Raw genomic sequence first — 25596 nt, 5'->3', positions numbered from 1 at the left:
GGCGAAGAGCACTCGATCTGCGTACAGTCTGAGACACTTAACAGCGAAAAAATAATGTAATAAATGATAATAGATCGTGATAAGTTTCATTCATTTACGGCACTGTAGAAGTACATTTATCATCATTCATCGAAGAGTGAAATTACGAAAGACCTCTGTTTGCAATTGATAACACGTCTGTTATTATACAAAATAAAAGATGTAAGTTTTTGAGAAAACGTTAGAAGACACATTCATCACACAACTATTATTTTTCACTGTAAATATAATGCATACAAGTAGGCCTAATTGTAAAACGGCCGATTATGAAATGTATACGAATGAAAATAATTTTTTTTTATGATATTATATTAGTTTAAAATTTCAATATACTGATGCTCGAGGACAAAACCGCTTTGCAGAATAAAAGGATATTAAATTCGAATAATAAATATTTTACGGGTTATTCAGAGAGTTAATAAAAAAGAATTTTTTATTAACTCTCTTATTTATTAACTCTCTTATTAACTTTCTTATTAACTCTCTATTAATGACAGAATTTGTCTAGCACCTGACACTGTAATAAGAGATTTGTTTCCTCAAAAAGCGTCCGAGTCACGATATATAATTATATATATTTTTACATTACTGATTGTTACATATAAGAGGGAAAATATGGCAATCGGTCAAAAATTGAGCCTCTTTCCATGACTTTTACATTTATGGACTCTAGGAGACCTTGAAACATCGCAAAATGCAAAAACTCAAAGTTTTTATATATGTATAGATGTTAGTGTGTAAGGGGGCAGAATTTTGTTCACCCTCTTTGAAGCTTAGTAACTCTCGGGCTTTTTGTCGAAAATTTCTGAAATTATGTAGAAAAATTTGTGTATTAGTGGGATTAATGCTATTAAATTTTGGTGGTTAAAGCTCGATAAGGCGGGGAGATAGAGGAGATCGCGTGTCGTATCTCTAGTACAGTCGGAAATAATAAGGATTTTACTCGTTATTAGCATTTACAATTTTTCCTCTTTTAATAAAACTCATCTCTATCCTCAAAATTAAGCTTTTTTCTACTTTATAATAATTAAAAGTATAAAATTTTTTACAATAAAATATAACATATGGCGCTACACGCAGTTGTAAATGTTGCCTGAAAAGCTAAGCAACTGGTTGCTGTATTTTTTCTATATTCTACGAAGACTCATTTCCCGAAATTTGTCCCGCTATTTCGGAAATAGCCTGTAATCGGAAATACGTTCGAATAACTTAGACATCGCGAAGGACGTTTTCAAGAACATTTTCCGAATTACTTTTACGCTACACACAAATTTTCAAACCTCATCATTGTACAAGTACTTTTAATTTTAATGCGCAGCACGATTGCAAACAGGTTCTAATGCACGTAGTTGTTCATTAATACTGTACTGTACATATTTAGATTCATCGATAGCGTGCAAGACTGTTAGAAGATGAACTTCGACGACGTTTTACCCATTTTGGGAGGCTTCGGACGATACCAGATTATTTTATACTGCGCTTTATTAATACCTACAAATTTTCCTTTCGCATTTATCATTCTCAGCTATGTTTTTGTATTCGCCACTCCCGAACATTGGTGCAAAATACCAGAACTGGAAAATTATGGAATTGCTTTGGATGAGGTCAAGAATCTGAGTATCCCTTGGGAGGAGAGAGAAGGAGAATGGCAACCGAGTCAGTGTAAAATGTACGACGTTAACTACACCAACGTGGCTTTGGATTACCTGATTAACAACGTGTCGTCTTCCAATAAAAGTTGGCCCGTTACTGATTGCAAATTCGGATGGAATTACGACAGATCGATTTATTATAATACGCTAATAACTAAGGTGAGTTTTATGTTTCTTTAATGTTTAATTGTATCTAGCAGTACTTGTAAAATGTATTTTTGTGTGTGTGTGTGTACTGTACCTAACAACATTACAAAACTGCAAGTAGTTGTGAGCAGGGGCGCCGCTAGCTGTTTTAACGCCCATGTGCAATACCGATTATGCCGCCCCCTGCTTAACTACGACTACCTACGCCGAGGTTGCTAGAAAGGCTCTTTAGTGTTGTCTCATAAGGGTGTGAAAAAAGAAAAGAAATACTTTACAGAGAAAAACTATTTATTATTACTAAGTTATTTTTGTTTACTTAAGTGTAAAACATTATAAATATTTATCTACAGAAATTGAACTCTTCTTGCCTTTATGTTTGCGATACCTGCTATCAATTTTTTTTTGTATCCAAGCTGTCTAAGATTTCGTGCTCAATTAAAACTATAGCTAAATTACTTAGTCTTTGCTGGTGCATTGTTGATCTTAAATAGTTTTTTTTCTATAATTTTTAACTTTGAAAAGGACCTTTCACCAAATGCAACTGAAACCGGTAATGTAAGTAATATTCTTAGTGCTATTGCTGTGTTCGGAAATGTTAAAATTAAGTCATCAGTAAAAAGGTATTGTAATAGGGTTTGTGGATCATTAGATTGGTTTTCTAGAAAATGCAACTTTAAAGTATTGATTTCATTAAACAAATCAATACCGTTAATGTCTGTTTCACTACTTGAATCGTCTTTAAGTTTCAGATTTAAATTCTAACCAAATTAAAATATCATTAATTATACTTAGACCCATGTCAGAAGAATTATTAACAAAATAATTGCAATTTGATATGCGATAGAACTGTTCGAATGAGTACAAGTACAAATTGAGAAGGAAGCTCTGTGGGGATTCCCTATTTTCGCCAGTCCTGTCAACTTCTGTCATAGAGCACGACTATGGGTACTTGGCCTTTCAGGCACCGCCGGATAGTTCAACCTGCCGACAGACGTTTCGCATTGCATCTTAATTCTGATAAATGCCAATAGAAACGCTGTTAAGCTATAATATAAATAAGAATATAGTAATTGCGCACCGGTCAAATTTTTTTCTCCATGCGAAGACATTTCTTATGCTATAAGTAGGGTGGGTATTATGACAATGACTTTGAATAATTCGTGACCGATCGCTCGATTTGCCGCCCCCCTGGACGTGCCGCCCGCGTGCGGTGCCCGCCTTGCACGCCCGCTTACGGCGGGCCTGGTTGTGAGCACGCCAAAATTTGTATCAGTGCTTAATTAAAGTTGTTACTGTTAATTTAAAGTGTTTCATGTCTCGTTCGTCTGTTACGTATGTACATTTTTGTCCGTCAAAGGTGGATTTGGAAGGCCACATCTATTTGTAATCTATTGGTATTGGCAACAGTATTGATTCAGAGTTAGGTCTAGTCTCGCGACTGAAATACAGTCAACATGGATAAGACGGATATTTTTAAGAGACAACAAGTCTCGATGAATACCAGAATTTCGGGAATTAGTACACTCGTTAATAACGACTTTCAAGATTTCGACCTACACTCCGCTTGAAAGGAGTATTTTCATACTCCTCTAAGAGCTGACTAAGCATTATGAAGCTTTGGAGCTTCATAATCAGCTCTTAGAGGTTTGTCAAAATGACGAGGAGGAAAGCTACGAGCTTCATTTTAGTGAAGTGGAAGAAAAAGAGACAAATCATTTTAGTGAAGTGGAAGAAGACAAGAGACAAAGAGAGCTGATCAGTTCAGAGGTCAAACTGTCTAGAATACAAGTTGCCTACTTTTTCGGGAAATAACTTAGTGCTATGCCTTTCGTGATATGTTCACAATTATGATACATAACAAGGCGGCTATAAGTGCAGCACAGAAGCTTCACTATTCAAAAACGTCACTTTCGGGAGAGGCAGCGGTCTTTTCCATTAGCTGGAAGTGACTGATGCCAACTATAACTAGTCCTGGAATCTGCTGAACTATAGGAATCAGAATCGCCGACAATTGGTCCCGTGTCACTTAAAAACACTCTTCGAACAGCCAGCCTTGAGGAGTGAATCCGTTGTAGGCCTGCGTAGATTGGTAGTTACTACCGTAAAACATATCAGAGCGCTATGGCACTTGAAGTGGAAGTGGAATGGATCTAGTTTTAATCTATCTGTTTATTGAAAGATTGGATGCAGATACTCGACGTGAGTAGGAATTATCCAACAAAGATAAGGAATATCCAGTGCTTAGAAGCAGTGGCGTAGCGTGGGTGTCAGCCGCCCGGGGCGGAGAAAAATTTCGCCGCCCCCTTATTTAGGTATCTCAATTTAAAAGATTAAAATTCAGTTTCGTCACATAATAAGTAATGAAAAATTCCGTGCTAGTGTTGCCACCTTTTTAAAATCGCTGACCCTGACGGCAGGTGAGGTTTGTTCGAACAGAAGTTCCTGATGCATGCGTATATCATTTTGCAATGAAGAATAATTTGCAGTGCATGCTGGTTCAGTAATCAGTTACAGTTAGCGACAAGGGAAACTTGCGTAGGAGTAACGTAAGTAATCTAGATGACAGCCCTATTAGATATTGGAGGTGTATATGAATACGAATGATCCGTACAAGCAGAAAAAAAAAGTCGACAGGTCGCGCACGACATCGACGGCGAGTCGGATGGTAACACTATTCCGTGCTCATTTCAATCGGTCCGAATCGTAGATGGACGAAAATATGAAATAAAATGGTTCAAATTCTTACAAGATATTATTATTATTTATTGCGAAATTTTGCCGATCCCTAAAACGTAATTTTGCCGCCCTCTAAAAAGTGCCGCCCGAGGCGGGCCGCCCCTGCCGCCCCCCTACGCTACAATACTGCTTAGAAGTCTCAAGAAATACATTGAGCAGAGATGTCATGCACTAGAAGCTAGCAAGACAATTGTTAGAGTCAAAGTTGCAACTGCTTCAACAGGCACAACAAATAGATGAAGTAACGCACGAGAAGCGACTGCGGCTCTAAACCTCGCACCAACGGCAAACAATAAAATTTGTGTTACTTGTAAAGGGTTACGTCCACTGTATAAGTGTATCGACCAGAACAACAAAATAACATAGTGAGAAAGAATGTAAGAATGCCTTATGTTTTAACTGTTTGAGTAAAAGATACAATTAGGCAAAGTCCGTTGGCTACAAGCTGTTATCGGTGCAGTGTCAGGCAACATTCATTACAGTAGATCCCCCTATAAGACGGTAGATACGTTCCGTTCTTTATGAATCAATTTTGTAGGAATCATAGTTTACGGACTACGGCTGTTTGAAAGGTTTTCTTTCATAAAATTAATCGATTCTAGACTAATTCGACTCAACATTTCCAAAATACGTATATTTTTTTGAAAATAATCCGTATAAACTACGTTATAAACAAAAAATTGTAGGATTGCTTACCGAGTGTGTACCGTTCGACTACGCCCGTTGCTAAAGCTTGGTTTCGTCGCGGAACAGCGCATCAAACCGCGGCCGCGATTTCTGATATTATTTTTCTGCGAAAACTTCGTTGACCTTTGGAGACATCCTTAATATAAATAATTTTTATGGCCGTTAAATAAGAAATGTTTCTTTCACAAGAAATGTATAAAATTACAGTACTGGACAGACGATAGGTCGCCTAACTCGCCGTAGCGTGACGCTAGACGGCGAAAAATATATATTTAATTATAATAAAGTTACAATAAATTAAGTTAATATATAATTATATATACAGTACCTAATTTATATATAATTAATATATAATTATATGTACAGTACCTAATTTATATATAATTATATGAACAGACGATACTAAACTCGATTTATCCGCCTAAACGTCCGTAGCATGGCGCTACAGACGGCGGGAAAGTAGTTCGGCTGCCCGATGACGTTTTACGTATTATAGGAGTTATTTTTACCGTTGTTTACGGATACTGCCACAATTTTTATAGGAATCACAACTATAGGAAACGGTTTTATAGGGGGATCTACTGTACTTCATCGTAACGAGAAAAAATCTGGTGCGATGGTTTGTTCGACCCAGAGCCAGTTGTAAAACATTTCACGTAACCGCAAGCAGAAGCTTGTGTAATCAAGCTTCTGCTTGCGGTTACGTGAAATGTTTTACAACTGGCTCTGCGGTTACGTGAAATGTGCGGTTATGTGATAATGTTAATGAATGACAATATTGATGTGTCTTGTTGGACTCTAGTTCGCAGGCGAAATTTATTTCAGAAAGCTGTCTTGCAAGACAGTCTTAGACGTACTAAGGAATTGGCCGGTCTACATCAAGCACAACTAGAGGAATTGTAAAGCTTAATTTTAAGACTAGAACCCGCAGTCATAATTTTGAATGCGTTGTCTGAGTTTTCATAATGAGCAAGTTATCCAGTTACAAGCTTCAGATATGTCTGGAAGTAACCGGGTGTACCCAAGCAAAATACCTTACCTTGGTCAGAGGACAAACTTGGCAGGTAATCTTGGAGCCCGAATACTTCGCAAACATCCTGAAAGATGGTAAAATTCCCGATACTCACAGACGACCAACGGCCTTTAATACCAAATTTGGTGGGTGCTTTCTGGCAGACTTTCTAGCAAACATCCTGCATCCATGACTATATGTGTAAATCAGGCAAACTTTGAGATACAACAGCAATTACAGCGTTTTGGGAAACTTGAGGAGATAGTTCAGTTTTCTGAGAAAATGACATCCGAGGAGTAAGCATGTGAGAGACAATTTATCTCTAACTACAGCAGAGGACCAGACGGACGTTACTATGTGAGGCTTCCATTCCGTGAAAACAAATCTGATTTAGAAAAATGATATGACATTGCGCTTATTAGGCTCAAGCATTTGAATAGAAGATTAGACCAACAGCCAGGGATAAAAAGTAAATATCAGGCATTTCTGTGGGAATACTATGCTTTAGGTCATATGGAATTAGTGGCAAGTATTGACCAAAAGGGATCTCCACTATGGTGAATTCCTGCATGATGAGATAAATAACTCAATAATTAAACCAGACAGTACTACGACATCCCTGAGGGTGGTATTTGACGCATTTAGTAAAACATCAACATCAACACTGAATGACTGTCTATTAATTGGGCCAAAAACTCAACAAGACATCTGAGAAGTACTTCTTCGGTTTAGATTGCACGATGTAGCAATAATTACAGACATAACAAAGATATTCCGGCAGATTTGGATTGACAAGTATGGATATGTTGGAGCACGGAATAAACGAGGGAAAAGACTGCTTGAATTTCCCCTCGATCATAATTTAATTAATTAATGATCTGTAACACCAAATTCCAACAAAAGAACTGTAGCAAATAGACATGGAGATCAAGTGATGGAACAACAAGAAACATTATTGACATCATTTTGATCCAAAACAGATGGCTCGTGACTGACTGCAAATTCGGATGGAATTACGACAGATCGATTTATTATAATAGGCTAACTAAAATGAATTTTATGTTTCTTTAATTAATGTCTTCTAATGGCTAAATTTTTCCAAATGAGAGGGGAAGGGTTCTTTATAAATGATCTCTACATTCTAAAATGTTTACATTCTAAAATGTTTACATTCTAATTGATTTACATTCTAAAAAAATGTTTACATTCTAATTGATTTACATTCTAAAAAACGTTTACATTCTAATTGATTTACATTCTAAAAAAATGTTTAAAACGTAACATGGTTGTTTGGTTATGCACGCAATTTCCAGAAGATGGAGATACAATTTAATGCTTTTATATGGGGAAATCCTTTTCCAAATATTCTCGGAGACGGAAGTAGATAGAATCAAACAATTTCTTGCTTTAGAATCCTGTTTAATTCTTCTATTAAAATACTGTTCAAAACTTTACATTTCTTAATTTTCTACTAATTTGACTTTCCCGGCCGTTATGTACGTATAGCAATGGCGAGTATTGGAATTCTGTCAAATTTGACTTTGCAGATTTTTGCAAATCTCCACGTTTTGAGACTTCTTAAACTTAAAAATGTCAAAGAAAGGGAAAAATTCCGCGTATCTCTGCCTGTTGGCGTTTATTTCGTTTAATATGTCAGGATGCGGTAAAGAGTAACAAAGAAATTTTTCATGGTAGCTTGTGTATAGCATCTAAGAGCATTGATGTAATGAAAGTTTGATGATTAAAGGGCCAGATGGAAGGAATCGTGTGTCGTCGTCAAATAAGTAAATCTCATAACAGATGGCGCCATACACAAATATATTTGTTGTGATTAATAATATAAAAACTATTTTTAAAATAAAATCTCGGGAAACTTATGCAACTCGTGACTGAATTTTTTAAACTCGTAGAAACATTTTAGAAAAATAAGCCAATTAATGTCAGTAGGCTACAAAAAAGTACATTTTATAGAAATGTTATATTAGAAGTTTAAAATGCTAATTTATAAAAATTACATCAACATCATAAACACTATTTTTAAATTAACCCGTCCGGATTCGATTCCGGATCCCCCCGAGCGGCAGGCTGCCATCTTAAGTTTTTTATGGTACAGTACAAGGTTTATGAATTCTAACGTTAATATTGTATTCGTTTTTATATTGATGGATTTTTAATTTATTCGTGTTTTCTGAAATATATTTACGATTGTTTATTTCATAGAGTTGAACGATACTGAATAATAAATACTCTAAGTATCTATTCGAGTAAATTATGTGTGAAGAGGAAGTTGTAGCTCTTGTCGTAGACAATGGTTCCGGAATATGTAAAGCTGGATTCGCGGGTGATGATGCTCCCCGAGCTGTTTTTCCTTCAATAGTTGGACGACCACGTCATCAGGTAGGTTTATATTTGAATAACATATTTTCTACTTTCTGTTCAATGAAAGATGCTTTCAAAGTTTTAAACTTTATTATTAATTTTTTGACATCAAATTTTAAAATTCAAATAATTTTTTTAATGTTTTAAATCTTGAAATTTTAATGTCTGATAACGTAATAAATCGAGATTAAACAGAGATGCTCAGAGTTTAAAGCTATGACGCTTGATTCTTAATAGTTTCAGGAGAAAAAGCTTGGAGGTGCCTCTCGCTATTCGGGATGAACCCTGCCTCTAAAACAGAGTACTGTACACACGTACCGGTAAACCTGCCAGGTATACCACCAGCCAGGTTTAAAAGTGCTCGCTGCAAAATAACCGATAAACGCTATTTTTTTTCTCTCCTATTTCCTTAAAAGTAAAAATTNGATTATCTTACAATTTTCAAATCATTTATTATTATTTATTGCTTACTTGTAGTCATGTTTTAGTCGCGTTCCTGAGTTTTAGTTTAAGTAGTAAAACTACATTCAACAGACTACATCCACAAATACTGCTTCATTTAATACATTAAGTTTTATACTTTATCTGCATTTTCGTTTTTATCTCAGTATATTTATTACCATAAACTTTATACTTCTGCGTTGATAACTTAATAAACTAATTTCATATGCCCGCAAAAGCTTTAAACTTGTGGTTATTATTGTTACGTTAAATTATTAAATACTGTTGAATTGATAGCGAGTTGTTTACTTAACAAACTGCATATGTATTACGTTAATAACAGGTTTATTATATTTATGTTAAAAATCACTTACTGATTTAAAAGATTCATGTCTGACTGTATTAATGTCTTCTATGTGAGCATAAAATTGCTATAACGAACTTATCATACGAAAAAATAAAAGATAAAAAAAACTAAAATAAAAAACGGCGAAATGATGTAAATATAAGCTTTAATCAAGCAGAATATGAATTTCGGGTATTATACCTCTATTCAGTTCTGTTTACAGTGTATATGATATTAAAAACGAAAATTTCTTTGCTATTTTAAAGTATTGCGAAATAATTTCATGTTTTTCATACATATATGCATATATTTCAGTAGGAGTAAAGTACACGCATATCTCCACCGTGTACGTACTAAAATACTTATTTATTTTTTATTAAACATACAAAAAAACCTTAGTGTTTTCAATGGACTAGAAGATAGCTTATCTGAAAAGCTTTAAAACAAGACCTCAACGAACTCTATGTAGAGAGTAACCGAGGTATTAAAGGTAATCAGTTAATTATTGGACATACTGTATATATATTTTTATTTTATACTGTAGTATTTAATATTATTACTGAATCATTTTTCAATTAAACTACATTTTTATTGTAAAAATTATCATATTATTTTGTATTTTCAGTGGAACATCGTTTGTGGTCAAAAATGGAAAACAGCCCTTGCTAATTCTATGCTATCTATTGGATGTGTCATTAGTGAATTTTGGATCGGGTTTATCAGCGATAAGTATGAAAAACAACGCAGTTTTTTGAATCCTTTATCTGATACAATCTAACATTAATTTTCTTTAATAATTTTGCAGGTGGGGTAGGAAACCATGTCTATTCATCATGCTCGTCTCCACTATTTTGATCGGGTTGGTGTCTTGTTATCCGCCAAACTATACGGCGTACATTATATATAGAGGAATCTTAGGTTTTACTTGTTCTTCGTGTTATCTTACTCCGTTTATTTTGTGTAAAGTTTTTAAAAGATTTTTATTATGCTAAATCAAATTAGTTATAAGATTATTGGTATACATTACACATTTTTATAGTTACAGAATTAACGACACCCAATAAACGATGTATTACAGGAATGATCTGTGGAATTGTTTATGCTGGGGCTCTAATTATATACACTGCAATAGCATATTTATTAAGAGATTGGTTTTATATAACACTTATGTATAGTATTCCATTTATACCACTTTTGGCGTATTGGTGGTAAGTATTTTACACTTTTCTAAGTAAACTTTGGGCAATGAAAGCAATGTACTGTATACGTAAAAGACGTTTTTATAATTTTAAATAATATTTATCAAAATTACTCTATTACGATGATTTTCATATTTAAAAATATATAATACAGATAACCCTCGTATAACACGATACTTATATAACACGGTTGGAAAATTGAGGATATCCTCCGTATACCATTACTTCTGGTTTCACTCTAACGCGGTTTGGGAAATCCTTTGTACAAAATAGTAATAAGTGTAAACTCTGTTATTTGGTACTTTTTTTTTATTCAAGTAAAAACGCGCCCTTCGAAATTTGCCCACGAACTGAAACTTTCAATTTGTTTTTTGTGTTTTTCGTCAGGTTTCATTTAATGAAAACCGATAGTAGAATGTGTTTGTTCCTTGTCCTAGCATTTCTATCAAGCGGGTGTCGTCGTTGTTTTCAGACTTTAGCTTTTAAGACTCACTTTGTTTTGTTTTTATACATCAATCTTCATATTTAGTAAAGTTTATTTAAGTATTTTTAGGTAAGTGTTATTAAACTTTTTTAAAATCGCAGGCACCGTGAAATGACAAACGACATACAAAGGTAACTCGGTACTGGAACGATTCGATATTCGAGCACAAGTTCTGCAAAAAAAAAAACGCTCGAAACTCGACTGAACAAAGGCGATCCTCTCGAAGAAATATTCAATTAATAATATATTAATATCCATACACAACTATGATAAAATTATAAAAACGTAAAGACGTTGCTGATATTTTTGACCAAGATGGACAAAAAACTAAAATGAAGACGATACTTCGTAAAAAGAAAACGTCCTTGTTTAACTAAAATAGATTATACTCACAATTGACTAATATTAATAAAATAATATTTAAAAGACTATGTAGCGTAATTAATTAGTGCTTCTAAAATTTTAAATTAACCTAACTTATTTCTGCAACGCCTACGAATCAGAATGGACTGAATTTTAAAGTGATGTAATGTAATATTTATATGTTGAAATGATTTATAATTTCGATATTCGCAGGTTTGTTCCGGAATCACCGAGATGGCTCATAAGCCAAAATCGCATCGACGAAGCCGAAAAAATCGTTCAGAAAATCGCTAAAGTTAATAAGAAAACCATCGAGAAGGATTTTCTAAAGAAATTCCTCCAACAAAAAAAGGTAACATTTCATTATTTAACATAAACTATAATCTCGTTACGTGATTAATTAAATGTTTAAATCCAGAAAGAAGGCTACGAAAGCCAAACGTCCAGTTCATCGTCGTATTTAGAACTGTTAAAATATCCAAATATGAGATGTCGACAATTTATTCTGTGCTTCGATTGGGCAATAATAACTTTGGTGTATGCTGTCTTGGTATACAACGCGATGAACATGAAAATCAACGATTATCTTGCAAATGCCATTAACTCCTTTTCGGAAATACCAGGAATTCTAATCGTCATGGTAGCCATGGATAAGATTGGTAGAAGATTAAGTCTCTTCTTGTCCATGGGAATTGCCGGATTGGGGTGTTTGGCTGTAATGTTCTTCCCACCAGGTAATTTTTATTTACCGTATTTTACGACATAGGCTCATAGCATAATGAATTTCTCCAAATTATATGTACCGATACTCATGTACTAGGTATTTTATTTGTAAGTTTATTTATTACTATAGCTATGTAACTTTCACATATGTTAATGTTAAATATGAATTGTTAGTGATTTCTTCTAAACTTGTCTTTTTCTTTAATATGTAATAGTGCAAATTTTAATTTAGTCTCGAGTTTTTCGTGTTACACGAATTGACGTCATCGAACTCACTCGTGTTACTATATGACTCGCATAATTGGTAGTCTCGAGTTAAACCCATCGAACGAACTCGAAAGACGAGCGGAAAAACGTTATACTCACTTGATTACGTGCGTCGTTAAGCACGATGGGATTATTTACAATGCATCTGGGTTTGCGACTATAATGATTCGACCAATCAACTTAACCGTAACAAGTTGTAAACAAATCAACGTGAATTAGTTTACACGTGTTACAGTTAAAGGGTTTTGTCTTATAACAATATAGTAAGCAGAAACATAATGGAAACCTCCAATGGTTTATTTTAAAATTAAGCGAAGAACAAAAGGATATATTAGTAAATATATATAGAAAATAATAAGAAAATAAACAGTAAAAAATTCGACAACGAATTTACAAAAAAAAAGACAATTTGATTTGTGGAGAGAGTTAGTTGAAAAATTAATTGCGTGTGCTGGAGCTTAAAATTTAATCCGTTGTGTAATGGAAAAAGTATTTTAATTTAATCCTTTTTTCGTGCAGTTTTCTTCCTTGATCTATTTCTTAAATTGTTTTATCTATTAAGATTATTTATTAATCAGAAGTGTTAAGTTCTGATTAATAAATAATCTTAATATAGTGCCTACGCTCTTATAATTTATACATTTAATTTACTATTATTTTAATTCTCTTTTTCGATGAATTAGATCAGGGGTGTCCAACCTTTTTGTTTCTCTGGGCCACATTGGAAGAAGTCTTGGAGTTTTGGGCCACAAGTATTTATATATATTATATATACTTGTGGCCAATATACAAGTATATTTCAGGATTAACATGTTTGGATTATAATAATAAGTATTAAAGCTTTATCATGAAAAATAATATTTTAAAAATTACTTATACAGACATTTTCAATTTTTACTTATAAATAGATAAATTCATTTATTAAAAAAGAGACAAACGAAAATTTATTTGAAAAACGCAAATATTTGTTTTATTTGGGTCACTAATTTATAAAAACCCTCATTTTACACCATTTTAAAGTACAGTTTTTTTAGTTTTTTAAACTGACGGTACTCAGAGACATCTGTAGAGCAATCTAACAGCTGGACGGTCGCCATATCTGGGATAGTGACTAAAGAAGACGTAAGAAAGGGATTCTGCGAAGGGAAAAAATAGTACCTAAATTCGCCGGTAGGGTTGGATTTGGCGCTGTTGTAGCGAAACAGCTAAGAATTTGCATAAAACACAGCTGCAATTAACAAACACGCGAATGAATAATCGGACAGAGGTTTCAGTGCAATAATGAAAGTTTAATTAATCAGCAAATAACCTTCCTCCTTCAATGTGACCACCGTCCTGCTGGACACACATTGCATCCTGAACACCGTGTTCTCTACATCCGAACGTAACATATCTGCAGGAATGTTCATCACAGTTCAAAAAATGTTGTTCTTCAAGGTCATCAGGTTGGGGACACCATCAAGACAGACCTTAGACTTTAAGTAACCCCATAGGAAAAAGTCACATGGGGTTAGATCCGGGGGTTAGAACCTTCAACGAGTGCAATCGCAACATCACTGTCTGTGCAGACACGGGTTTTTGCCCTCTACCAGGCCGAACTGCTAAGGATCCTGTCTCTTCAAATTTCTTTATCAAGACTTTCTCTGCATTAATTGATAGAGAACCTCTGTGCCGGTTGTTACGGGTTCTAAACTCACGAAGAGCGCCCGGTGCGCTCCATTGGTTAAGATAATAATGTTTCACAAGCAACGGACGCTGAGGTAACGAAAGATGCACGTTGAACTCTGCTGAAGTCTGGAATGCACTTCGGACTTTTGTCCTTGTCTTTTAAGCTCAAACGACCACGTCATTGTGAATTTGGATTTTGAGGTGTTACCAGCGCGTTAAGCAAATTCTTAGCTGTTTCGCTACAACAGCGCTAAATCCACCCCTACCGGCGAATTTAGGTACTACTTTTTTCTTTCAGGAATCTCTTTCCCATGTTGTCCTTAGTCATTCTCTCAAATTTGGCAACATTCCGGCCGTTAGATTGCTCTACAGATGTCTCTGAGTACCATCAGTTTAAAAAAAACACTGTATTTATGAATAATATAATAATACGTAGCCCAAAAAGTAGCAAAAGCGCCAAATGATAGTTTTTCTGTCAAACAAAAGAAAACGTAGCCACATTTGGCGCAATATAGCCAAATGTTGCAACGTTGGAAGGAATACTAAATAATGCTGGAGTTGGGACTTAAGGATTATAGACTCAAATGCGAGGAAAGGAGAGGAAGGACAAAAGATAAATAAGTGAGGAAGGTTGGAAAATTAAGGGTCAATATTTGCATAACAGAAGGTTTATTTAACCTTTCTCACTACTTCTCATCTTTCCGATTTTCTCTTCTTTCCCCGAATTTGGGACTATAATCTTTGAGTCACAACTCCAACTTTATTTAGTATTTCTTCCTTATTCACACATTTCCAAGTATTTGAAAATATTTTCTTTCCACTGAAAAATAGAATATGTATAAACTTTGTGAAACTTCTTTTTTGAGTTTATGCCGTTGAAATAAATAAAAATAAATAAATAAATAAAATTTTTTGGTTTTGTTTACATATTTATTGGACCGCATTGAAACTTGCGTTGGGCCGAGGGTTGGACACCCCTGAATTAGATACTTCTTTTTATTTTTGGAAAAATTTGTTGTATAATTTTATCAATTAAAACGTCCGGACCCGAGTTAACTCGGGCAAGTTACATAGCGTTACAGAACACGCGGTCCTTTCGGCCCAAATTTTTTTTTATTTTTGGAATGTTTTTTGCCTTCAAATTTTTTCAAAAATTTTTACCATCGCAAAAAAATTTTATCGCGATTTTAATCAACCTTTAATGACGCGCAATTAACGCTTAATTGTTTTTTAATGCGATTTTTTTATCAAAATTAATTAATCGTTCTAAAGTTGTAGTGCACGGATTTGACTTCGGTAAAGTTATTTAAAGCTACTTTCTGATGTCAAAAACGACCTCCAATTGTTTTTTAATTTTTTTAATTAATATATTTTATTATATATAAGTTTAATTAAATCGGGGGTCGGAAATCGCAATTAAAATTTTAATTTTTTAAAAATATTTAAAAATATACCGCCAGCTAGTATTCACCTACTTTAAACCCTTCTTCTCCCGAGACGTCTATGAGAATATCCCGGGAAATCCCACACCAGATGTTCTCAAGGTCATCCAGCTGTGTAAACAATGACTCATTGGTGTCAAATTTCGCAGAAAGGCGAGACAAAGGAAGTTAAACTTTGAAGCTTTTTCTTCAAAATTAACGCATTTCTTTCGTTTTTTTTCAGTTTTAAGTATTTTTTATGTTTAATTAAAAATTCTTTTAAAAACATTCGTACGGCAAGTGGTTAAAATTTTTTGTGTTGACTTGACATAAAAAGAATTGGCATCTACTCGTGGTCGAAAAATTCGTTGTCTTCTTAACTCTTTCGGCTCTTTCTAATGCTTCGATTGCTATCAGAATAGCATATCCGTCAGCCATTTTCACTTTCGTGTAGACATCTCACATGCTCGACTCAAAGTGAGTAGGAACTCACATGGTCATATGGGAAAGCTCGTGAGTTATAACTCGAGACAACCAATTTGACGTCAGAGTGTGAGATGATACCACGTGACACCTTCAACACGGTCGGTGTTGTAACACGAAAAACTCGAGACTACGGGCCAGATAGAGTAAAAAATATTTGGGAACCGATTGCCAAAGGCGAGGGATGGATTAAATACACTAAATACTTTTCCTAAATATTCTGTGCCGTGCTGTAGGGGTGCGTCTTATATGCCGTAAAACACGATAATTTATATCAAATGTTTAAATTATAAATTCAACTAGAACATTTATCATACTAATGATTTATTACAGTAAAATGCTTTTTACGTGCTGTACGGTATATTTGTATACGAAAATTTTGTATACGAAAATTCGTATACAAATACGAAAATTCAGTTCGTATTTGTATACGAACTGAATACAAATTTCAGTTCGTATTAATTGCAATTGCATGTCTTTCTCAAATTAAATATTAGAATTACACGTCTAAATCAACAATTTATACTTAATCACATATTTAATCTCAATTTTGCAATTTAAATATTACTGTGTTCAATATGTAAATTTTATAATTTCCAAAATGCAGGTAAACATATGGATAAATGTGAATTTTGTTTTCATATACTAAATTTTTCTCCTCAGATTACGTTTGGACCGGTGTTATTCTAGCTATTATTAGCAAAGCTGCTATATCGGGTGCATTTAGTTTGGTTTTCGTTTACGGTTGTGAATTATTTCCCACATCTTTACGAAATTCAGCATTGGCTCTACTTCAGTCAGTGGGTATACTTGCCACAGTTTTTGCTCCATATATATTACTTCTGGTGAGTAAATATTGACGCACATAAATATACTTCTAGGAAATTTTTCATTTCTATTACAAGATTCAATTTTCCTTTAGTCCACATACCGAACGACTTTGCCACTTACTTTAATTGGAATTTTCAGTATACTGGGAGCATTAATTTGTTTAATTTTGCCCGAAACGTTAAATGTGCATCTTCCACAGACCATCGAAGATGGAGAAAATATGGGTATAAATAATTGTTTTATCTTCTGGTAAGTTCGACTAATAAATTATTGTTTAATAATATGTTTTAATTACGATGGTTGACTGATAAATAAGGTCTCTTACAGCGGCATTCCTCGGAAAGTGAAAAATATAAATGATTGCTTAGCACCATTGAAGTGTCTAATATCTGTATTTGTATATGAACTCTTAGTTCGTTGCGTCTTTACATAAGAGTCGAGTTTATATATTTAACATTAACTCGTCATTTTTATTCCGTACAAATTAGCAATCATTGATTGAATTTTTAACATTCGAAAGTTGCTCACAATCGGAAAAACAAATTAATTTGGTGATATACTATGGAACAACTACTCCAAAGTGGCCATCTTTTTAAAGAGCCATCTAGCAAGGCTAGATGGAGCCATCGTTTTTTAGCACCTTGCAGTGGCGTAGCGTAGTGGAGGCGGCAGAGGAGGCCCGCCCCGGGCGGCACTCTTAGGGGCGGCAAAATTTCGCAATAAATAATAATAATATCTTGTAAAAATTTGAACCATTTCATTTCATATTTTTATCGCACCTACGATTCGGACCGATTGAAATGAGCACGGAATTTTTCATTACTTATGACGAAATTCAATTTTAGTCTTTTAAATTGAGATACCTAAATAAGAGGTCGGTGAAATTTTCCCCCGCCCCGAGCGGCTGACATCCACGCTACGCCACTGGCACCTCGTCATTCTTCTATCTTGCGCCATGATAACACAATACTGTATCGCTGTAACAGAAGAGACTTAAAAACCTGAAGTTATAGGCTATTCTGAGCCGTCTTTAGAGTTCTGATTTGGAATCACCATAGTTGTGTTCGTCCCCAAAATGAAAGGTTTGCAAATATGGATTAAACGTTTCGAGACGTATTGCTTTAAATATTAATTGCGTTTGAATAATTATAATAAAGAGAAATAGCTTTATTATTCTTCACAACTGTTCATATATACCTATATCTTCCGAAACTAATTTTATAAAAATTGAAACCTTATTTATTAAATCAAATATTAGAAGTCATTATTTGATAAATGAAATAATCTACTGATCTAGTTTAAAAAGATTTCCATAGAAATTTTCATTTATTTTAGAATTATTCCACGCTAACAGCACGGAATTAAACATCCATTTTCAATATTAAATTAAATTAAAAGGTTTTCAGAGGTCAGCCAGTTTCTTTAAATGCCTTCGAAATCTTTTCAATACTTTAAAACATTTTCNTTTTTTTGGCCTCGAGGATCGTCCCCGAAAGCCTGCTGAATCTTGCGAATGGTTTACACTCGGGTATCGCCAAGGTTTTTGGCAAAATTTGATGTAATATCGCTGCTCACGCTGTTCAGTCATTTTCCAGCTTAGTGGAATCCGACGAGAGCGCACTACATGACCTCACTCATAGGCCTATTGCCAACGACTGACGCTTCCTGCAGGCGGGAAAAAATTCAGGGCTGTGCATGACTGTCCCCTCCACAACTCCACCGAAGGAGGCCTCTCGCGCATCATTGGTTTACGCGAAAAAAATAAAGGTCCGATACTTTTTGAACAGACCTTGTAATGCCGAATAACCATGTACGAATTTCCGGTTTGAACCGGAAATCACGTTATTTCAATTCAAACATTTCCCCCTGAAAAGAGATAGGGATGACAAGGATGACTCTATTGGGAACAGGAAAAATGTGATGTACAGGGACAAAACATTACAAATTTGAGGCGGAGAACATATATTTTAAATTAAATAAATTAAAAATATGATTAAAAATTACAGCCGGAATTCTGACTGTGTCACAATAAAATAATTGCTTGTGAAAAATACAGTGGCCACCTTATCTGAAAGACATAAGATGACAATTTTATTTCCATATACAGGGTGTGGCATTTACTACGGATAGAGGACATCATGACTGTTCAGAAAATTAAACATTGTGTTTAGTAAAAGTGTCATAGTTTTCGAGTTATTGGACATTTTCTAATTTTTTGGAAAATGGACTCCCTCGTTCACATTTTTCAATGTCATAGTCACAAACCAAGGATTGTCCCTGTCTGTTTTTGAATACTAGTCTTGGATGCATGTTCTATCAAACGTAAACTACCATTTTAGTGTCATAGACTTTGTTTTTTGAGAATAAAGAATAATTCAAAATTTTTGTTTCTTTTTTTTTTGGTGTAAAAAAGGTACTGTAATTATTAGTTATGCAAATTATTAGTTAGTTTGTCACACAGGTTACAGTACTTTTTTACACCGAAAAAAATGAAACAAAATTTTCAATTATTTTTTGTTCTTAAAAAACAAAGTCTATGACAATAAAATGACAGCTTACGTTTGTTAGAACATGCATCCAAGACTAGTATTCAAAAACACACAGGGAAAAATCCTTGATTTGTGACTATAACATTGAAAATGTGAACGAAGGAGTCCATTTTCCAAAAAAATAGAAAATGTCCAATAACTCGAAAACTATGACACTTTTACTAAACACAATGTTTAATTTTCTGAATAGCCATGATGTCCCCTATCCATAGGCAACGGATTATCCACTCTTTACGCCACACCCTGTATAATAATTCAATATCAAATTGGTTGAGTACACGAAGAAAGAAAGATGAATGTAACTGTGACATTAGCATGAAATTTTAATATAAAGGCAGAAGAGATAATATGTCTTATGACAATTAAATCTTCTGTATATATATAATCGAGATAGGTTGATGATGATGATAATAATAATAAGCGCAGAGCCCAAACGGTTAGAGGTTAAAAGTTGAAATTTGGTACACAGTTAGGGTACGTTACGAAAATGTACACTAAGAAGTGATTTTTCGAAATTCCCTCTCCCCCTACGGGAAAAGAGAGAAAGAATTAAGGCTTATCCTAAAGAATTCAGCTTCTACTGTACTATTTTAGATGCAATTTTTTGCTTTTAACTGCGTTTCAGTAGGGTACCACATGGGAATGAAAGAAGTGTATCCCTTAACAATGGAAGTGTTAAGAGAAAGCGGCGTGCAAGATTTACAGGCGCAGATGCGGTATTTTGAGTCTTTGTAGAAAATCGAACATATTTTCAGACAATGTAAAAATTCTTTAATTAGTCTCAAAAGAGACTAATTAGAGAATTTCTTGCACTCAGTGAAAACTAGTAAGATCGGTTTATAATCTAATCTTCGCTATCGTTACTTTTTGCCTGAACAACGTCGGGTACATCTGCTAGTTTTATTATAAATGTAAACGTCTTCTTATAAAACATTCAAAGTCAACAGTAATCCTTCTTCTATCTTTCCCCATTGTTCAAGTCAGTGCCATGCGGTAGATTTTCTCAGTACGATGCAAGTCTTCGAAATGCCGCCTCTTAAATGCTCCTTATGTCGCCCCCTTGCGGTGCCGCAAATGCGGCTGCCTCTCTGTATCATAGCACGGCACGGCCCTGGTTCAAGTGTCATAAATGTTGCAATATTTTATATACAGAGACAGTTAGTGTTGTTTGTTTCTATGGTATCTCCTGATACCATAGAAATATTTTTTATAAAGCAACAAACTCTTGACGAGTCTATAACATAAATTTTGGTAATAAATATTACTAATAAAAACTTTACAATTTTTTTTTCTAGGAAAACAAGAACTAAAGCGTATAATTTAGACGAAACAAAGAAATAACGATTGAAATCAAGAAGAATTAATTACGAAAAAAATCATTATAAATAAGAATGATTTTATCTTCTTGTAAAAAGTATGGAGCACTTTTAGAAAGTCATAAAAGTGATTAAGAATAGCAAATTAAAATAAGAAAATGAACAAACTTGAGCTAAATAAACAAACTTTAGCGCGACCAAACTTTATTAGAAATAAAGTCTGGTACTAAATTGAAATGCCTAAAGCGTATAATTTAGACGAAACAAAGAAATAACGATTGAAATCAAGAAGAATTAATTACGAAAAAAATCATTATAAATAAGAATGATTTTATCTTCTTGTAAAATGTATGGAGCACTTTTAGAAAGTCATAAAAGTGATCAAGAATAGCAAATTAAAATAGGAAAATAAACAAACTTTAGCCCGACCAAACTTTATTCGAAATAAAGTCTGGTATTAAATTGAAATGCCTAAAATAATAAAAATTACATATAGGAATCAGATCTATGCATTTTTAAGAGTTAATTATTACATGATTTTGTAATAACACTGCTCTACAAGTACCGACGTTCTTTCTATTTAATATTTATTCAAAAGATCCGTTCACCCGAGTGTTCGTTGGTGTGAGAGTGGCACTATTTAAAAGTACGCTACATCGAAATTTGATCGTACATAAATGCGGTACTCAAGATTTTAAATATGTAATCGAAAATAATCAAATTAATTGTATTTATATAAATTATTGAGGAGAAAATGACTGTATAATAGTGATGTAACGAATATTCGGTTACTATTCAGTATTCGGCCTATTTTTCGCTATTCGGCCGAATACCGAATACCTAAAAACAGGATTAAGAAATAACAAAAACATAGTAAATTAATCATTTTGGTATTTAGATTTAATGTTATCGGATTAGTGTTGTTTGTTTATATTTATTTATAACTTATAACATGCACAAAATAAAAAAGAAAATAATATTAGTCATATGTATTCACAATTTATAATTACAAAGATCAGCACACGTACACACACCTATTCGTTGGAGAATCGTCGCGCATCTGAGGGTATGACCCTGCCTATTCTTCTTTTTAAGCGTACGTCTTTGCTCTTTTCTTTTTTTCCTCTATCGCTCTAGTTTACGTATGCCTATGCATACACCATAATAGGCGCTCACGATACTTTCGATTCGTCACTTTTCTGTCGTAGATTTCCAATTTTACAATTACGTGACTCATAGCTTAGTGATAACGGAGAAAAGAGACGTCGGAATAAGTCACATAGGACGTCGGAATAAGTCACAGTTACGATTTCACAAATTCGAGACAGCTTGGTAGCCCGAACGGCCCCAGGCTTTCGCCCGTGCACGCTTTTATTACAAGCATTTAGCTTTCCGAAGTCTATGACAACAATTGTTTGGCATTGACGGCCGCGAATTTCGCTCCAATAAGCTGCCTCCACTTGTTCGATTATGTCATCAACTCAATTTCGTATTTATTTTCTCATTTTCACTTCGCGGTCCTTCTCTGTTCTTTTTCCGTTATTTACACGTGTAGGTCATTTCATTGTTATCTATGTTTGATATCATCATTTGTCACATATTGCCATGTCGCTCGTGTCTGTCCGCTACAACTGTCAAGAATTAACGCGATTGGCGAAGCATAGTGACAGCGGCCAATAGAGATCAGGTTCCTCGCCATAATGCGGTTTGCGCGCCAATTTTCGTACGTGCGTTCATCAAGCCGAATTGTTTGGCCGAATATTCGGCTATTCGGCCACGCTCCTGGCCGAATATACTATTCGTTGCAACACTACTGTATAAGGATTTTTTTCATCCTTATACAGTCATTTTGTTTTCTCATTTACACGAGGAAAAACTCATGTTACACATTATTCATTGGTTTGGTATCGTAGAATAAGGAAACACAATCGAGAACAAAATTCGTTTACTCGTCTATATCAAATTCATCAAATTTACGATGAGTAAATTATTACGAATGTAACAGACATTATCTATGGATATATTTTGTTTAACTTAATTTAAATTAATCAACATAACTACACGTACTCCTCGTATAACACGTTAGTTGCTTTCCGAAAAAGTGTCGTGTTAAGCAAAACCATGCTACAGGAAACAAAGGGCTAATGTAAAACATGGTGTTTCATTCCATAAAGTTAACTAAAGCATAATATTCTTTTTCGTCACTGTGAAAAGTATGTTCATTAAAAACAACCGATAATTAATTAACGAGCCCAATAAAAGGTACTGTTAATATTAATTTTATTTAAACGACGACATTTCCTTTTTACAAAGTAATGTCAAAGTAACAAAGTAACGTCAAAGTTACAAAGTAATCTGAGCTTTTTCATTGATCTTGATCACAACAACAAAAAATCCCAGATGATGACAATTTTTACTTACGTTTAAAAAAGTTTAATTACAATTACGTAAAATTATTTAAATAAACTTCGGTCAATACAAAAATTAATATATTGAAGATTTTACTCGTTACTAGCATTTGTAATTTTTTTTATATAAAACTTGTTTCTATACTTAAAATTAATCTTTTTGCGGTTTGATAATAATTAAAAATACGAAAAGTTTATATAACAAAATCTCATAACAGATGGCGCCAACACAATTTCATTTATTATAATATAATTAAAAGTATAAAAGTTATTTTCTAAATAAAATCTCACAACAGCCGAGAAAGTTACGCAACTCGTTACTATTGATAGATTTTTTTTTATAAAAAACAGTTACATTTCTTGAAACGAACGATCTTCTCACTTTGAATATAGAAAGATCTATATTTGATTGTTTCGTGTAAAATACATACACGATATTTTCTATCGGTCAGGTGAATTCATAAAATTTGCTTATTTACTATACTAATTAACGTTTACGTAACTAAACTGTAACACGCATATTTAATAAAACCGATGACGTCAGGTAAGCGCTCTTAAAATGTCGTCGAATAAACGAAATATTACGAAATTCAGTAATAATTGCGCTGTCGGTCAATCGGAAACTTGGTCGGAAATTACCGGACGAACGAGAGGGAGGTTTTCTTCTAGTTTTGGTGGTGGCGAGGTAAAGATGACATTCGATTATAGAAATTCTCGCTTCTAGCCCCTTGTGGAGAATGGAAACCGAGGGAGGGAGGCAGTAGGGAGAGTCTTAATCCCAATCCGTCGTAACTCGGGGGATAGAAACGTGAAACATGCAGTTATTTAGCCTCAAAATTCAAAAAGAATCCATGACGTCAATCGCATTCGAATTCCTTGCGAGCTTTCTAATCTCGCAACAATTGCCGTTTCTATGCAAACGCGTATTGTTGCAACACGATTTTGCATCACTTTGCTCGTATTTCACTTGCCGTGTGCGATCTTTGCTCTTGTTTCTGCTGTTTTTTTTGCCTTTTGTCGGTGTTTTTTGTCGGTGTTTTGTCGGTGCTTCTTAAAACCACGTTCGGCTACCCGAACGTGGTTTTAAGAAGACTTGTGGACGCCGACATTACACCAAGTAAGATTTTAATTAGAATTTAGCTAGCCGTAAGATTTTATTTTCGTTTCGTTTAGTCCAACTTTCGGAGACGACATCGGCCGACTCGGACTTTGCATATTTGCGTTTACATCTGCCGTCACTTGTGTTTTTTCGGGTTTGAATAACCATCCGAAACGCACCTCTTTCGACTTTTAAACTAGCCGCCACATTGGAAAGCGACCGAAGCGCCGAAAAGGATTAAGTATTCGTTCATTGGTTTATTTTCGTAATTAATTAATTTAGATTATATTTTATAAACACGGTCAAAGAATAACGATTATTTGCAAATATCTTATTTATACAAATTCAATTAAAACTTATTTAATACTAACTCTAAATACGAATTGCTTATCGTAATTTTAACTGAAATATACACTCGACCGAAGGATAAACGGAAACCGTATTCTGAAGCATGACGTCCGGGACGTCAAAAATTTCGCCCTTTAACCTCCGACTTCTTCATTAAATCTATGTATTAGTTACAACGCTTTTCAATGGCTTACTTTGCGATAATTAAATTGTCTGCAGCTCTGTACCACTTAAAACACATCTAATACACTTAACAGTTATGTGTTCAGGCTGGACACAAAGAATTCTTTTCCTTTAAGCTGTTTGTCTCTTTCCACAATGCGGTCTTTTCTGAGTGCAGTCCATCTTCCACACTTACGTAACCCTCTGCAAACGCTTTGTGCCACTTAAACATTCGTCTTATGTTTTCGTCGATTCTCGTGCGCAATTTCTCTCTTAAATGCCGTCGTTGCGTTTAGATTACGCACGTTAGGGTAAATTGCTCTAGAACGAAACACTTGTTACGACTTGGTCTTGAGATCGAGTAGGAGTGCCTTTTGCGCATGGCTACGTGCGGCGTGTCTCTACTTTACGTACAAATAAACACAAAATAAACGTAAGAGAGTTTATTCGTTCCGGGTCGGTCGTCTTTACTGCAAACGCAGTTCGAACGTTCTAGCAATTTCCAGTAGGATCTAGCGCGAGCTCTGTCGTGAGTATTATTTTGTACTTTTTCTGCGTTAAGTATATCCGAATCCCATTAATATATATATATGTTTCTTTACAGAATGAAGAGCTGGCGGTTTTGGCGTTGGCTTTGGCCCAAGAAGACGAAGAATTGTGAAGGGCGTTCTCCTTCCGCAATCGATGAAATGAGGGTCTTTTTCCCCTTTGAGCGGGGAGAGGTACTCTCTTCCATCGATTGCGTAAGGGGTTCTTCCTTCACGGGATCGCCTTCAGGAATAACGGATGTCGACAGCATTCTCTGTTCCGCGTTGAACGGAGAGGAGACATTTCGC

The 25596-nt window shown here is 34.4% G+C and overlaps 1 protein-coding gene across 1 annotated transcript; it reads left to right on the top strand.

The window, feature by feature from the left end:
* The first annotated feature begins 1419 nt into the window (after window positions 1–1419).
* Window positions 1420–20909, top strand: LOC111614118 (organic cation transporter protein-like). Its single transcript, XM_023355500.1, has 9 exons — window positions 1420–1850; window positions 10065–10168; window positions 10245–10399; window positions 10479–10647; window positions 11699–11837; window positions 11904–12219; window positions 16711–16892; window positions 16970–17127; window positions 20723–20909. Exons 1-9 carry the CDS (start codon window positions 1452–1454, stop codon window positions 20766–20768), a joined length of 1668 nt encoding a protein of 555 aa, XP_023211268.1. The 5' UTR covers window positions 1420–1451; the 3' UTR covers window positions 20769–20909.
* The last annotated feature ends 4687 nt before the right edge of the window (window positions 20910–25596 follow it).

Source organism: Centruroides sculpturatus, unplaced genomic scaffold, assembly GCF_000671375.1.
Source record: "Centruroides sculpturatus isolate CEXI.00-Female unplaced genomic scaffold, Cexi_2.0 scaffold1815, whole genome shotgun sequence".
NCBI lineage: Eukaryota > Metazoa > Arthropoda > Arachnida > Scorpiones > Buthidae > Centruroides > Centruroides sculpturatus.
The sequence above is the reverse complement of the archived record's forward strand: the minus strand, read 5'-3'. Positions and strand labels throughout refer to the sequence as shown.